Consider the following 16618-nt stretch of genomic DNA (forward strand, 5'->3'; position numbering starts at 1 on the left):
ACGTCACAGTGCTATGAAACGACACTGAGACGCCACCCCCTCGATATCTAAACCGAAAGTGTCTTTTTAAGGTGGCGCTAATTAAAATATATACGATGCATTCCCAGGTACCACAATATTCGTTTTAGGTTTCTCGACACCAGTATTTTTATTTAGAGCAACAATCCGAATTTTTTAAAAAATTGTGTCAGTACTCCTTTAAGCTTCTAGTGCTTCGAAAGGTAGTCTCTACGATACACTCATTCCGAGCTATACTTTCTCGCCATGAGACGCACAGGAGGAGTAGAGTAAGGGCAAAGCACAAGAACTATCCGCGCCGAATGAAGTGTCAACAGCGCTCTGAACGTGCGGCTAGTTCAGGCCGTCTGCTGCCGACATCTAAGACAGGCGAGCGCATCCGGTTACCGATAGTTTTGCTTTTCTTTCCTTTAACATTCCATATTTTGCTTTGCCACTGGAGCGCCACGTTAATGCTTCCCACTGATCGCAACTGGCGCAGAGTAGTTTCTCTGGCAGCAGCGTGCGTGAAGCGGGCGTTCATAGCTCCCTTATAGAGTTCTCATATTGCTTCCATCCCTGCCTTGTTATCAGCGCCTAGCTGCGATGCGAACAGAGGGCGGATAGAATAGCGAAGATCCAGTGCACGTGCGTTCAAGTCACCCGAGAGGTGTTGCTGTTTCGAACTCAATCGGTCTGAGGACGCGAAAACGAGCTCTCACTGCGCCGTCTCTTACAACGAGCATCTCGGGTGCGCGCGCGCCTGCTCGGTAGCCCCGCGCTCATGGCCGCTGCAGTCACCAAATGATTTCAAAATTACCGTCTTCAGTGCCGGCGACACCTTTTTCGGTACCTGCTGGCCTTTTAATAAAAAAGCAATTCAATCCTGCCTGCATTTTATACACTTGCTGGACAAAAAGTCGGAATTGCCAATCCTTGCCTAAGGGTCTCATTGGAGGGGTCGTCACTATTAGTGCAACGACATTATGCAACATGTTTTCAATGATTATGAAAGCTGATGTGGAGGAGAACAAGTGGACAAAGGTTAAGAAATATAAGAAATGGTTTTTTTTTTTAATTGTCGTCAGAAATTTTCATTGTCCGTTGTTTTCTTTAACTTAGCCCGATCATATCTCTTTACTAAAAAGTTATATAAATATAAGATTCGGCAGTATGGTAGATAAGCATGCGAAGAACGTAATGCGCAATTTTTGTCGGTCTGCTACAAGAATTTTTTTAGATAAAGACCTTCAAAATAAAGAAAATAACGTTTCCTGAGCCGAATTTGAGGTTTTTTATAAAAACATCTGCACTACACATCAAACCTAAAATTACCTGAGCAGAAGCAAACACATGCATATATTTTGTTAAAAAAATTTCAGCTACCTAACTTTAATATATTTTGTACAATTTATAACGAAAGTTGGCCAAAACAGCAGAGCGGATGAGCCCTCCGCTTCACCTCTTCATCATTATTGATTTCCTGTGCTTCGAAAAATTTTTTGGCGGCAAAACAAATTGCGGATCTCTTCTTTCCACTCATCAGGCAATAATATATAAAATTTTGAAATAAATTTGAGAGGTCGACCAGCCATCGATTGTTCGATCTTACGTGGAATCACCCATGTCATGACGCATATATCATGATATGTCGTTCATGCTATGTCATGCTTATTGAGATATGCGAGATAAAAAGATGACATTTATATATTTTTTATAACACTCACGTCATGCAATACGTAGCATCTTAAGCTGTTGAATTGATGTCATCGATTTCCACAGGTTTACCAAGCATAGTCGTCAGACTCTGGAGTTTCGCAATGCGTGTGGCGCCACCTGTCAGAGCAGTGTTGGGTAGTAAGAAGACCGACTCACTCGCACAGTTTGCTGTCGGACCAGGTCCAACTAGCGAGTGCGAAAGGATTGATCATAGTACTTCGTGTGTCAGCGCATTTCACACTCGGAAAGAGCTGTGAATTTCTCTCCGCTAGTCGGACGCGCCAACGAACCGCAATGAAGCGCTTGCTGATAAATCGCCAGAACGACGGCGAAAGCGACAGCAGACGAGATTGCTCTGCACGAGCCGAAGAAACACCGCAATCGACGCTACAGTTGCGTCGTGAATTGCCACGAAAGTAAAGGACTGAATAACAACGTTCAGTTTAGCGATTTTAATAGTTGTCCTGCGAAGCAAAAAGGCGACAGCGCTCGATACGGGCCGTTGCGAGCGCGTTGGCTCAGCGAAGTACACGGGTTCTCCACAGCCGGTCGCATGAGAAAGTGTGATAACGTGACTCTGCTGTTTTGCGTAGCCCTGATGGAGCGCCGGTAACCTTGACTATGAAACTCAGCAGAGGCTCTGACAGCGGTGCGTGCCGTGTAACAAGGAGCAAGCAGCTAGAAGCAGACTGAGGACGCGTGATACGCACGCCGCGACATCCTATAACCTGAGATGGTCGTCACCGCACAGACTCGTGCACGTGCTTTTTGAAAGCTCAGAGTTCCGACACAGAATACCTATGCGGTTCCGGTTCTAACCATAGCTAACACGTGCGTCATAAAAGTAAATCGCAAAACCTTGGTCGTGACCACTGTCATAGCCGTGCGTTGTTACGCAGTCATTACACCAGCAGTGAACAGAACTCGGAACCATTCATTCCGGCGTGGTAGGCCGGCCGGGAAACGATACACTCGCGGTGACTTCGCGCGCACACGCACACATTTGTCCCCGTGCCGAGTCCCAGTGTTGCCTTTTCGCCCGCGCCACCGCCTGCCGCGCGGCGTCGCCGTGGTCGGTAGTCCACGGCACCCCCCTTTCTTCGGAAGGGCAGGCTAGAAATCCAGATGGCTTGGAGGTCGACACAGGCGTCCAGTACTTCTTATTGTCACTGGTGGCACGTGCTTGCCTGTACGCCTCGTGAGCCCTTTGAAGTCTGTACCAAATAGGATCTTGGATGACCCGCTTCTTTCGTCACAGTCCCATGGGATGCTGCCCCACTCAGAATTCGCACAGTTGTCTTCGGTGGGATGCGTTCTCCACTTCGCACCCTGTGTCGCACGTTGTAGGTGTGGCGGACTTGGCATCTGTATGCTTCGTTCTTGCGCCAGAATTCACTGTCGCCCTACTTCGGCTGAAGCATTTTGGTGGTCGATGGCAGAGTTGTGTTGATGCGGCGTCCCATTAGAAGTTCTGCTGGCAAGAAGCCTTCCACTGTTGGTGTGGCTCTGTGTGACAGCAGTGCCGTGTTTATGCTCGGAGATTTCTTCAGGAGCTGTTTAGCTGTTTGCACTGTACGCTCTGTCATGCCGCTACTTTATGCGTAGTATGGGCTTGATGTTATGTGGTTTGTGCCCCATCGTTTCGTATACGCTGCCTGAACTCCCACGAGGCAAACTGTGGACCATTGTCCATGCGGATTGTTCCTGGCACCCCAAATCGTGCTATGATTGGTTCCAGAAGACAGACAACGTCTTTAGTAGCTGTGCCACGTAGTTGTTCGAGCTCGAAGAATCCAGAATAGTAGTCGACAACCACGATGTACTCTTTCCCTTCCAACGAGAAAAGATCACTGCCGATGGTATCCCACGGATACGCAGGCAGTGGTGTCTGGAATGTTCGGTAGCAGGCTTCCCTTGTTCTTGGCATACCTGGCACCTTTGCACGTAGTCTTCTATCTCTTTTCCAATACCTGGCCACCATACGGATTGTCTTGCTCTTGCCCGACACCGAGTTGTGCCCATGTGACCTTCGTGAAGTCTTTCGACCACTTCCAGTCTGAGACTGGGTCGAAGGACGAGTCTATCGCCCTTAAAAAGCAAGCCTTCCACTAGCGAAAGTTCACTGGCCACTTCTGCATAGTGCTTGAGTTCTGGTGCTAGGCCATGTACAGAAGGCCATGCTGTAGTGCACAGGGTCGCCACTGTACTCAATGTGGTGTTCGCTTGGATGCTGAGCTTGATCCTTTCCAGCATGTGCTCTGATGCTGCTAGCTGCTCCAGGGTTAGGGCTTCAAACTCCTCCACGGCGCTTTCGATGTCTCTGTCGGCGCCTTTAGCAGCAGGGTGCCGTTGTGGCTTCCGAGACAACAGGTCAGCTGTGAACAATTTGTTCCCTGGTGTGTGAGAGATCATATAGTCATACTCAAGAAGGCGCATGCGAAAACGTTGCAGTCTTGGGCTGAGTTCATCCATGCGCTTGGTCGTCAGCAAAAAAACAGAGGCTTGTGATCTGTTTCAATATGATATGATGAGCCAAGAAGGTACTTGCGGTAGTGTTCACATACCCAGGTGATGGCTAGGGCTCCCTTCTCAATTTGCGCATATCTCTGTTCTCTCTCCGAAAGTGAGCGAGAGGCATATGCGACTGGTAGCAGCTTTTCGTGCGACTGCTGCAGGATAACTGCACCTAAGCCATCAGACGATGCATACACCGACAATGTGTGCGACCTTCTTGTGTCGTAGTGCACGAGGACTGGTGTTGCACTTAGCGCCTGCTTCACACTTTGAAAGCTTTGCTGTTGTGCTGCGCCCCAGTACCACTCGGCATCTCCACGCATGAGGTCTCTCAGTGGCTTAGTCATGTCGGCAAGACCTGGAAGAATCTTTGCCAGATGGTTTGCTGATCCAAGGAATGACCTGACTTCGGGCGTATCCTTTGGCGCATCGATCTGTGTGATGGCCTCCAGTTTGTCTGGGTCAGCCCTGATGCCTTCAGCGGAAACAATGTGTCCCAGAAACATGACGTTGAGCGTGATGCTTGCCTTTGAAAGCGGACTCAGCACTTTGTGAAGATTTGCATCATGTTCTGTGACTGTTGTACCGGACACGATGATGTCGTCCTGCAGGCATGTCAGTCCATCCAGTCCCCCTAAGACACCGAGCATCTCACGCTGGTGGAATTCTGGTGCCGTAGATATGCCGAAGGGCAGTCTGAGGAACTGGAACCGCCCAAATGAAGTAACGAACGTTGTAAACTCGCGCGAGTCTTCGTAGAGGGGCACTTGCCAGTAGCCTGCACGTGCGTCTAAGCGGCTGAAGGCATTTGCACCGGCTAGTTTGGCAAGGCTTTTATCAACTGTAGGCATCAGGATGCGTTCGCGAAGAACCAGTTGGTTTGGCTGGCCATAGTCAACACATATCCTCAGTTCATTGTTCCTTTTCTTTGCAATCGCTATTGGGAAGCATCACCCTGTCGCTTGTTCTACGTTCTCTTTGACGCCGAGGTCTTCCATCCTTTTGAGTTCCGTCTAGACGAGAGGGAGAAGAGGAATAGGCACTCGCCTTGGGTAGCTGACTGTGTAGGGCTTGGCGTCGCTGGTCACTTTGATGCGGTATGTGGTCTCCATCAACCCGAGTCCTGGTGTCAGCTTGGGGTACTGTGCTAGAATGTCAGGTATGTCACACTCTTACGTTTCTGCCAGCTCCAGTGGCCGCTGCACGATGCCCAGTGACTCTGCTGCTGAACGACTGCGAAGAGCTTCTCTCAGCCGTTTGATGACGAATACCTTGTCTTGTACTCTTGTGTTTCGCCATTCTACCATGGCCATAAAGTAGCCTGCTGTGTCGATTGGCACTTGACCTGGGCCTGTCAGCGCCCGGTTTGTTGTTTCCAAAGGCACCATGGTGTCCCTGTGGTAGTCCAATGGCACTGCAGTGACATCGGCACCTGTGTCGACTTTGAATATGAGAGGTGTGCCGTTCACCATTGCCCTCACTCTCCAAGGCTCGTTAGGCGTAGTGCTTCGCACCTCACTGTGATGCAATTCTTCCGTGCGCTGTTTATGCTCGGACGAACGGTTGGGGATGTTACTGTTGCGCGCACTTGAGAGGTAGACTGCTGCGTAGTGGCCTTTTTTCCCACAGCTATTGCACGTCTTGCCCGCGGCTGGACACTGCGCTATCGCGTGGTTGTGGGCCCCTTCGCACCACGAACAGCGTCCGGCGTCGTCGCTTTTCGCGCTGCGTAGATGGCAAGGAGCTGCTCAAGGCGGAGTTTTTGTTCCTTTCTGGATGCCCTTACCGTGGCCCGACTTTGTGACCTCGTCGACAGCAACGGTGAGGTGCTCCTTGCGGCGCATTTCTGTTTGCTGCTGCTTCACCACCTCAGAGTTCGTCGCCAATTTCGTCGCTGACTGCAGCGTCAGCAGCTTGGGATCGAGCTGCATCTTCTCGCTCAGTCCGACGTCCAACAGTCCGACTACGAGACGGTCGCGGATGAGCTCGTCCTTAAGTTCACCGTATTCGCAAGCCTCTGCCAGTTTGTGTAGGTCCGTGCTGAACGCTTCGACCGGTTCATTGGGTTGCTGTACACGGCAGTTGAACCTTGCCCTCTCGTAGATAACGTTCGTACATGGTGTGAAGTGCTCCTCGAACTTGCGTTTGACGGCAGCGTAGTTCGTCATTTCGGCGCCTGTCAGCTTCAGTGACGCTAAGATATCTTCCGCTTCTGCCCATGGCGTAGAGAAACGTGTTCACATGCGTATTTTCGTCCCGGAGATGCAATGACGACACGAGCCGGTAACGTTCCCATCGAGCGATCCAGCGCTTCCAATCCGTCGGGTCCCAGAAATCGAGCTTCTCGGGCAGCTCGACGGCCAAAGGATTGAAGAAGTTACTGCCATTTTGCTGCTGCGTCGCGGCGGCTCTTTGTGCGGCGTCTCCTTCCCCCTCGTCGGACAAGCTGGGAGCCGATTGCTGTGTGGATGCTCACCGTTTGCTTTGTGTGGTTCACTGTGCCGTTGGCGGCACCGCTGCCACCATGTCGTAGCCAAGCGTTGCTACGCAGTCATTGTACAAGCAGTGAACAGAACTCGGAACCATTTATTCTGGCGTGGTAGGCCGGCCGGGAAACGATGCACACGCGGTGACTTCGCGCGCACACTTATCCCCGCGCCGAGTCCCAGTGTTGCCTTTCCGCCCGTGCCACCGCCTGCCGCGCGGCGTCGCGATGGTCGGTAGTCCACAACCACCTTCCGGTTTGTTTTCCGCGCGGCCTCCGCCATTGCCGTAGCTATCTCGAAGGCCATCGGTTTGCCTTTGGTTGTACCCCACGAAAGTGCACACGCAAGTGTCCCCATTTTCAGTATATACAAACGGAAGACAACCATCAAGAGACCATTTGAAGATACGTAATAAAACAGTCGAATGCACAGGAAGCGAGAGATGACGGGAGAATTCAACCGAAAGGGCGGAAATCACTGAGGTCACTCGTCCCTGATAAAGCGAGCTTCGTACCACTGATCGTAAGATATATAGCGAAGTAAACTGATCCTCTATGTACCTAATCGCTTTGGCATTACGTATATGCCAGGTTTTAACGTATTTGGGCGCTAGAGAACGGACGTCGGAGGGCTTGCCTCGAACTCGATTTCGTGCGATGTTCGGTTGTACTTGCAAGTTGCAGTACGTTGTAATAGCTAAAGCTTCTGTTGCATTGTACCCGCAGTTTGCTTTGATGAGGTTTTTACTTTTATGAAGCGTGCATTGGCGGATGAACCTTTACATGTCCTTGATTTTCAGAAAACCGTGCATCGACACCAACGAAAGAGGGAGGGTTCTATTGTGGCCTATGCACATTCGCTTGCGGAAGGCTCTCTTTGTACTACCCAGTTAGCGTCAGGGCTGCGATGAGGGCGCTGATGGCGGTTTTTTGCGCAGCGCCGCGTGGGCAGAGTCTGACGCCTATACGTGCGACGTTACTATGTAACGCGTCAATGACACGCCCGTGACGTCTAAACGACTTGTGCATGATGCCATTTGTATAAATTCTGCCGTCGTATGAATGACATGAATTTTTATGCCAATATTTTGTGACTGTCATCTTATGTTTGTCGTACGTGTACGTCATGTGATGCCCGTAGTAGTACACGGTAAGTTAATGAAGCATGTGACTGGGCATCACAATCATACCTAGTCATTTATGCCGTGACATACATGACAGACATGCCCTGTGTGTCACAACAGGTCCTGTCATTTTTGTTCCTCATATTCATATCATGCAATGCAAATTTTGATATCTACCAAGTTGACCGAACAACCATGAGAGTGCAAAAGGTAGACGACTAGCCAGATAGATGAATAGGTGCAGAGAAATTGCAATGTTCGGTACTTAAAATCAGTGTCGTCAATATAGCTCTGCTAATAGGTAAGAGTACTCGCGTTCACCACTTCACTAACGACTTTCTTCCCGCGCGTCCATTTCAGGAGAAGACTGATTTCGTGCACCTCCTGATGAACGCAGAGTGCCACGAAGAGGACGGCCACCAGCAGAAAGACACTGGCACGCGGGGTAAATACTGAACTACAACTATTTCTGTGGCGACTGGATGTATGAGGGGTGACTGATTAAGTACTGCGATATCCTCTTTAATGTACGTTATACATGGCGCAAATATCGGTGAAGAAGAGCTGTTGTCCTGCGTTCAGCGTCACCACTGCCCCCTTCGACGTTGCCCTTTGCAGTACTCCACGAAATACGTTGTCCTTGGCATTGGAGAAACGAAGGCGGAAAGCCAGTCCTTGCAGTGATTTTAGTTTTTTTGTGAGTTACTGTCTTCGTTAAAAGTACGATCTATAAATACAAGACACGATTTACGAGTTTCCGATGCGTTTTTATAGCATCTTTGATCCCAGGAGGGTCAGAGTCAAAGAAACCGCGCATAAACAAAAACTGTTCTCGGGTGGGTAAATAAGACACTGGTAGTAAAAAACGGTGAAAACGAACGACACGCACACCATGTGTAACTAGGTGGGGGGGGGGGCAAATCGAGGGGGGCTGTTGAAGACGAAGAATGTTTTTATTTTCACTGAACTGATTCACAAAATTTCTGCGAGAACATCCGGATCCGTAGCCGATATGGCTAGTTGGGGATCCATTACAGACATTGTATATTGTGGTTTAATTTGCGAGCACCATGTTTATATATAATATTCAATCGCAAATCACACTTTCGCACAAGATCATGTAAGAAAAGAAAAAGAACAGAATCAGTGTGCATACAGAGTTATTAGTTCGATATCAATATGGTGACTGGTAACTGCCCGACGGGAAGAGTTTCCTGAGCGATTGCGTCATATTCGGCAGACATTTAATTAGGGTAGGAGTGCTGTTCCAGATTTTTGCACCAGCAAAGGATACTGTTCGACGGCCGTAAACATTGTGGGCTGTCGGCAGGTTAAGAGTTATTTGTTCTACCTGTCGAGTGTGACCTCTCGGTGGTAATAAGACTGATGAGTGAAGGGGTACGTTTCTATTCATTATTTTGTGTACTAATATTGCGCTTTTCAATTGCCTAGCCATAATAAGCGGTAATATGTTTAGATTTCTGAAAATTTCAGTGGATGGTGCATTCTCAGGGTCTGATGCAATGGTTCGTACAGCTCTTTTGTAAAATGGTAACGACTGAGCAATAGGAAGTATATGTGTAGCCCCATGAGTAGTTAAAGTGTGTGAGTAGTTAAAGTTAAAGTAGTTTCTAGCTTTAAATAATGTAAAGCATCCAAAGCTTAGTTTTCTACACAAGTTGTCTATACGAGATGTCCAGTAGAATGAAGGGTCTAGAGTCACGCCAAGGTAAGTATACGCGTTTACCCAGTCAATGCGCGTTTCCCCAATATACAGAATTTGTCAGCTTTGCATCTGTATATATACAGGGCGTTTCAGCTAACTTGCGCCAAGTATTTTTTTAATTTCGCGCACTCTAGAAAAAAAGCTGGAAAAAAATTTAACAGGGCAGTTATCTTAGCATAGATAAAGCAATTCAAGTTGCTTAACAAACGTTACAACTTTCCTAGTTAATATCTTTCGTTATAGTTACTATTTTAGAGGTTAGTTAAGCAGTCTTTGTTAATACCCAGCTTATCGGATTAGCCGTTATATTAGCAGGGATAAAATATTCTGACGTTTCAGAATAAGTGCTACAACTTTTGCGTTGACGATTTTTCTCTAGTCAATATTTAAAAAGTTGATTAAGCAATCTTTGTTAATTGCTGCGCTTAGTGGATTGGAAAAAATAATGTGACGTGCTCTATATGGCTCAGAACAATACTACGATTATTGGAGACGCGTAGCGCCCATGCCTAATTTTTTTAATACTTGGTGCTTTTTAGCTGAAACACCCTGTATACACGCACACATAAAAACACCCACATGAACCTACATGAAGGGCAGTTGAACCCACCCCCAACACCCCACAAAATATTTCTGGTCAAGCCCCTGATGCACACCATACAGACAATTTGCGAAATTTCAAACCAAGCCTGCACGCCCACCCCACCTTCATTTTTCAGTCGTAGCGGGAGATACAGGTTTCACAATAAAGAATCGGTCGCGAAGAGATAACCGCGAAGAATGTTCACAAAAGAAACGCGGAGTTTCAAAGGTAAGGGTGCGAGGAAGTTCTGTGGGTCCGGTGCACATAAAGTTGCAGAAATGAAAGGGCGTACTTACGAAAATTGCGTGCATTACACTGGTTTGCGAACGTTTTGGCCGTGGCACAGCGTTCGTCATTCAGAACTTTGACCAGCGCGCCTGTGTGTGTGTGTGTGTGTGTGTGTGTGTGTGTGTGTGTGTGTGTGTGTGTGTGTGTGTGTGTGTGTGTGTTCCATCAGCCGAGAATAATGCCCAGAGGGTATTTCGAGATAACTGCGCGAGTGACAAATTTATTGCAAACTACTCAACAGAAATGCTGTTGATCAAATATTTGATCCAGTGTATTTCAAAATAATTGCGTCAGTGAAATTTTTATTGCAAAGTGCTCAAGAGAAATATTGTTTATGAATTATGTCCTCAATGGTGTTTAGATTGAAATGAGTCAATGAAGGCTTTATTGCAATGTGCTCAACAGAAATATTGTTGAGGAAATATTCCCTCAATCGCATTTCGATATAAATTAGTGAGGGACCTTTTTTTAACGAACTGCTCAACAGAAATGTTGCTGAATGAGTATTGAAGCAAGTCAATGAGTATTGCGGAACCATTATTAATTAATAAAGCCAATAATTCGATCATAGTCCGGCAATGGAAAATCAAGTCATTTTCGTAAGAGATGGCACTGGAGAGGATGACCCACTATAGCGTTACTCTTGTCTTTTTTTTAATCAAATGAGTTTTATTTACATCCTGAGGATGTTGGCATGCTTGGGCGAAAAGCGATACAATTTGTTTGTGGAAAGCCGAAACCCCATATAAAAGACATACATTAGAGACACACAAGGATGTGAAAAATGTTATAAAAAACAAATTAGCACGTTATATACATAAAAAAATCGTATCACAAAATCAAACCAGCGCACTACATGAGAAAAAAAAGAGAAAGGAGGAAAAATGGTTAATGCGACCCTTCAAACCTTGTTACTACAATATTTGATTACAAAGATTCAGAGCATGTGTAAATGTAAATGTGTGCCTATAGTTAATCGCTTAAGATGATGATCTGGCCCAATAATTATTCCTAAACAACAGGCAAACATCAAACAAACGAAAATAATGAAAATAGATCTCTCTTCATACAGTACAGCAATTTTTTTTACGGAGATTAGTGACAGGAAGTGTTTTTTAACATCACTTATACTGCTTTTCTCTAATTCTATTTCGCTACTGAGGAGTTTGTTTAGCAAATGAGGCAAACAATATTTGTCGTCCGCATTCAATTCGGCAAAAGGGGGTAGTCCAGAAATCTTGTTTGCGGAGAGAATAGAAAAGAGCTTTTCCTCTTAGATTAGCGAGATTTAGAACGTCATGTTGGTTTTTATAAACACTTTTAATTTGAATGCTAGTTTCCCATCATAAAATTTTGCTATGGGTAGAACGTTAAACCGATGAAACAATTCCTTTGTATGTGCACCATATTCAACGTTAGCTTTGGACCGGAGAGCCCTGTTTTTTAACATAAAGGTTCTATGGTTCTTTTGCGTGGAATTTCCCCACACTAAAAAACAATAATCTATGTGAAATAAAACAGCCCGTTTAATCATTTACATGACATAAAAATCGATACAAGCAGAGTGTCGAAATTTTGCAATAGCACCCACACTTTAGGCTACGTAAGATTGAATGTAGTCAAAATGATCGTCCCAGGACATTTTTTTTGAAACAGCACACCTAAAATTTTAATTCAGTTCGTAAATTCTATAGGCATCGCACCTAAAAATAAAGCACTATCAATGGTGACGGAAAGTTGACGCGGATGAAAAAGAATGGCCTTTGTTTTATCATCATTGATCGACATAGTTTCCTTTACTCCACTTTTGTATGTCTTCAGGGGCGTCCTTTATTTGAGGTGTTAAACAATGCAAATTTTTTCCAGTGAAAAATAGGCTGGTGTCATCAGCGTAAATTACATAAGTTGGTGTTTTGTTGATAGTGTTTATGTCGTTTATGTAAAGGACGAACAGTAAAAGACCCAATATGCTTCCTTACGGAACGCCAGTGACTACCTGCTGTAACAATGAGACTGCCCTTCCTAAGCTGACACATTGAAACCTATGCTTCAAGTACGGTTTTATGAAGACCAGTGGCGTGCCGCGAATACCATATAGTTGCAGTTTTTCTAACAAGGCTGCATGGTGAGTCCGGTCAGACGCATTTGAAAAATCTATGTAAATGCCTAAACATATCTATTGTAATTCAAGAGCATTAAGAATGATTTACTCCTCGGTCAGTAGTGCAGATTCAGTTTATTTGCCGTGGTGAAAACCATACTGAGATTCAGTAATTAAACTGAAATCTCTACTAAATTTTGTTACTCGTTTACGAATAATGTTGTCAAGGCCTTTTGAAAATATTGGTAATATAGAAATCGGCTGTAATTTGACAGCTCATTCTTATCGCCTTTTTAGTGCGGAGCACTAACTTCACAGATCTTCATCATTTTCGAAAAACAGCCCGTTATTATTGCAAGTTTGTATATGTGCTCAAGCAAAGGAGTACTGATGTCAAGCACAAATTTTACCGGCTCGATCTGTATATTGTGAATATGCGTGGCGCTAAATAAATACTGTGCTTATTTTCCTTAATAACATAGGTTGCTGGAGAAACGCACTGTCCGATAGTAACCGCATGCCGAAAGAACGTATTGAACGCTTTAGCAAGTTCTTTTCTACACATGCGCTTACCTTTTATAACGAGATCGTCGAGTCGATGGCGGTTGCATACGGTTCAACAATTTATTGAGTCTTTTCCACACATCTCTACAGGATGGATGGATGGATGGATGGATGGAAACGGTCCGGGTGGCTTTTGCTCGCTAAGACATGCTTCGCGTCTACTAACAGCCTGGAAAGCACTATTTGGTTACATTTGCAAATTATAACCGGCAATTTACCACTGCCCATAAAGCGCAAAGAATACAACCATGCTATTCTAACAGTACTAACAGACGGGGCTGAATCTGGGACAATAGGAAATTATCTGGGACAACAGAAATTGAGTACTACGTAGTATGCACGGAATGAAAATTGATATTACACCAAGACAGCAGAATAGCCTAAGGGAACATCACGCGTTGGTGGTAACCTTGCCTCCAGTGATGGAAAAAATGTTGACATGGGCCGATCATGTAACGGTGTTGAATAGCGAGTGGATGCTAAGAGCGTTCGATTGGACGCCAAGGGACAGAAAACTGCATAGAGTCGGGCGGGCTGATTAATTGAGGAGCACGCAGTATGATGGTGAATTAGCCCGCACAAGAGACCATAAACTGGAGCTCACCTAGAGGGCCCTTTACCTTCGTCCCCAATGGCAAGAGAATCAGCAGGTGATGACGATGGTGTTACCGTAATATATACACGCAAAAAAGCACGCATTTAAAAGTCGCGTCCCGTTTTTTAATAATAATAATAATAATAATGCCTTTAATTTCTTCAAATAAAGCAGTATATGTGGCTAGGCCTGCCAAAGCCAATTGGTGGCTTGAGTGGCAGAGCCTGGCAGACAGCGAAACAAACCGAACGCGTTACAAGGTTGTAGTACATGGCATAAGAACGATGATAGGACAAAAAAAAAACGTGCACATTAGATTAGAAGCAACAGGGCGTACAAGCGATAGTTATTAGCAATATATAACAATTACAGAAATTGAGAGCGAACAAAAAACATAAATACAGCGAAAGTTTCTTAAGCAAGGTACCACACTAGATGACTGTTCAGTAGCATGCTTGCAAATGAGTACATATGAAATAACACCAGACAAGACATGCATTAAAATTATCGACAGATACGCCGTAGCAGTTTCTTTAATTTGTATTTTGTTTTTATGCGAAAGATGCTGGGGGGTAGCACATTGAAATAAGTTGGAACATAATGGGCTCGTATTCTAGTTCCATACCTTGTTGAACACCGCGGTCTCCAGTAAAGGACTTTGGGCCTTAGAGAACGGGAAGTGACATATGGAACCAGGAATTCTTTGGACCAGAAATGTTTTAAAACAACAGTTTGAATTAAGAGATTATTGAAGTTCGGCATTAACAGCACTTTGAAAATGTCTCTCTCTGAGTTCATGTTCAAGTCATAAGAAATATTTTTTAAGATCGATCGTAATATTCTGTTTAATCTATTGTGCCATCAGACAGCACAGTGCCCGTAAATGGTTATTCCATAACGCAGTATACTGTAGCCTAAAGCCTGTGTTATCATTTTACGTACTGAAAACGGCATGTAGTATCTTATATTATATAGTAGACAAGACACAGCGCGAAGTCTTTTGCAAACGTAGGCAAGATGACTATTCCAGGAAAGGTCGCTGTCAATGTATAAGCCAAGGTACTTCACAACAGATGAATACTGTAATGGCCTACAAGAGCAGGATGAACAATTCGAACAATGCAAAATGAAAGGATAGTCAAGGGTTACTTTCTTCAGCGGATTATGGAAGCAGATTAAATTAGTTTTACACACATTTATATTAATAAGGTTATCACGAAACCAATCCATGGCTTTAGTGGCAGCTGACTGCAGAAGAGTAATCGCCTCATAGAAGTTGTTAGCAGACGTCAAGATCACAGTGTCGTCGGCGTATTGATAAAGAGAAACCGGTATCGCGCTGTGAAGGTCATTTACAAATACATTGAATAGCAGCGGACTAAGAATCGATCCTTGTGGAACGCCGGTATTGATGGCTTGGAACGGACTACGGGATTGCCCAACGGATACTAGCTGACGCCTGTCTTGGAGGAAATTTGCCAACAAAGACCAGAAAGCACCCCTAAATCCTAATTGAAAAAGTTTATCCAATAACAAGGTATGATGTACACTGTCGAAAGCCTTGCTGCAGTCAAGAAGTAGCGCACAGGCAACCTTGTTGTTATCGAACGCTGCGTTCAACTGATCAGAGAAGTCTTCCAATAGCGTCTGAGTGCTTTTCCCCTGCCGAAAACCATACTGACAGGGTGATAAAATGTTGTGGCGGTCGAGAAAGCTTGTCATCGTTAACAGTAAATGCTTTTCTAGTATTTGCGCTATAGAAGGCAGAATTGATATTGGACGATAGTTTTCAATTTTATCACGCGCACCGTTTTTGTGTAAAGGTATAACTATTGCTGTTTTCAAGTTTATGGGAATTTCTCCACTAGAAATAATGCGATTAAGTAGTGCTAGCAGAACTTCATGGGTGTATTCAAATGTATGGCGCAAGTCAGTAATAGAAATACCATCGATACCAGCAGATTTGTTACACTTTAGACTGAAAATGATAGAGCGTAAGTCATCTTGTGAGATAGAAGGCAGATAAGCCGATTCTCTAACACTGTGACCTAAAGTACAAGGGCCTACCTGGAAATTTGTGTTTTTAATTGTTCGGGAGAAAAAACTGTTAAATTTGTCAGCAATCTCCTGTGCGCTGTTGGCTTGACTCGAAAAAAAGTTATTCAAAATATGGACGCGAGTGTTAACGCCTCTAAAGGTGTTAATTAACGCCCATGTTTTTTTACTGCTGTTACTGGCATTCTTAAATTTAGCTCGGAAATGAGTTCGTTTAGCCGAGCGAATCATAGCATTAACCTTATTTCTGCTTTGCTTAAATTTGACCCGCAAGTCTGAACAGTTAGGATAACGTTTACATTGTGTCCAAAGCAAGTCCTTTTCTTTTATTGCCGCGAGTAAATGTGTTGACATCCATTTATTATCCAAGTTACGTTGTTTAATATGTATCGTTCGCGTAGCACTTTCTTTTAAACTTATGAACGCTTCTACGACTTTATCATAGAGATCACCAGGAGCCATTATTGACAAAAAAGAATTCCAGTCATAATGAGCTACCAGTCTATCAAATTTTTTTTGATCTAGCACCGATATTGGTTTATTTGTATTGGTTGGTATCGTCGTCGTATGTGGACAGCTGATTGAGCCGCAAACAAAGTAATGGTCAGCTAGCTTCGTTTGTACTATTGCGGTTTTTGTGAGCAGGTTCTGCGCACGCACGAAAACGTGGTCAATGCACGACCTGACGAGCCTGCCAGCCAAAAATTCCTCACGAGTCGCTTGATTTATTCGGCTCTTTAAGCCCCATTTTGAAAGGCAGTCTAGATAATCAGCAACGAGGCCTACAGTGGGACGCAAAAGGTCAATGTTGACATCGCCTATGATGCACACATGCTCTTCTAGCGATAAGGATGATAGCGTGGACTC

The 16618-nt window shown here is 45.0% G+C and overlaps 1 protein-coding gene across 1 annotated transcript in view; it reads left to right on the forward strand.

The window, feature by feature from the left end:
• LOC119390949 (cytochrome P450 3A16) overlaps positions 1-16618 on the forward strand; it is a 153541-nt gene that overhangs the window by 104415 nt on the left and 32508 nt on the right. The window contains exon 9 of the mRNA XM_037658660.2: positions 8200-8284. Coding sequence (XP_037514588.1) covers positions 8200-8284 — 85 coding nt within the window. The remainder of the gene's footprint in view (positions 1-8199; positions 8285-16618) is intronic.

Source organism: Rhipicephalus sanguineus, chromosome 4 (genome assembly GCF_013339695.2).
Source record: "Rhipicephalus sanguineus isolate Rsan-2018 chromosome 4, BIME_Rsan_1.4, whole genome shotgun sequence".
Taxonomy (NCBI): Eukaryota; Metazoa; Arthropoda; class Arachnida; order Ixodida; family Ixodidae; genus Rhipicephalus; species Rhipicephalus sanguineus.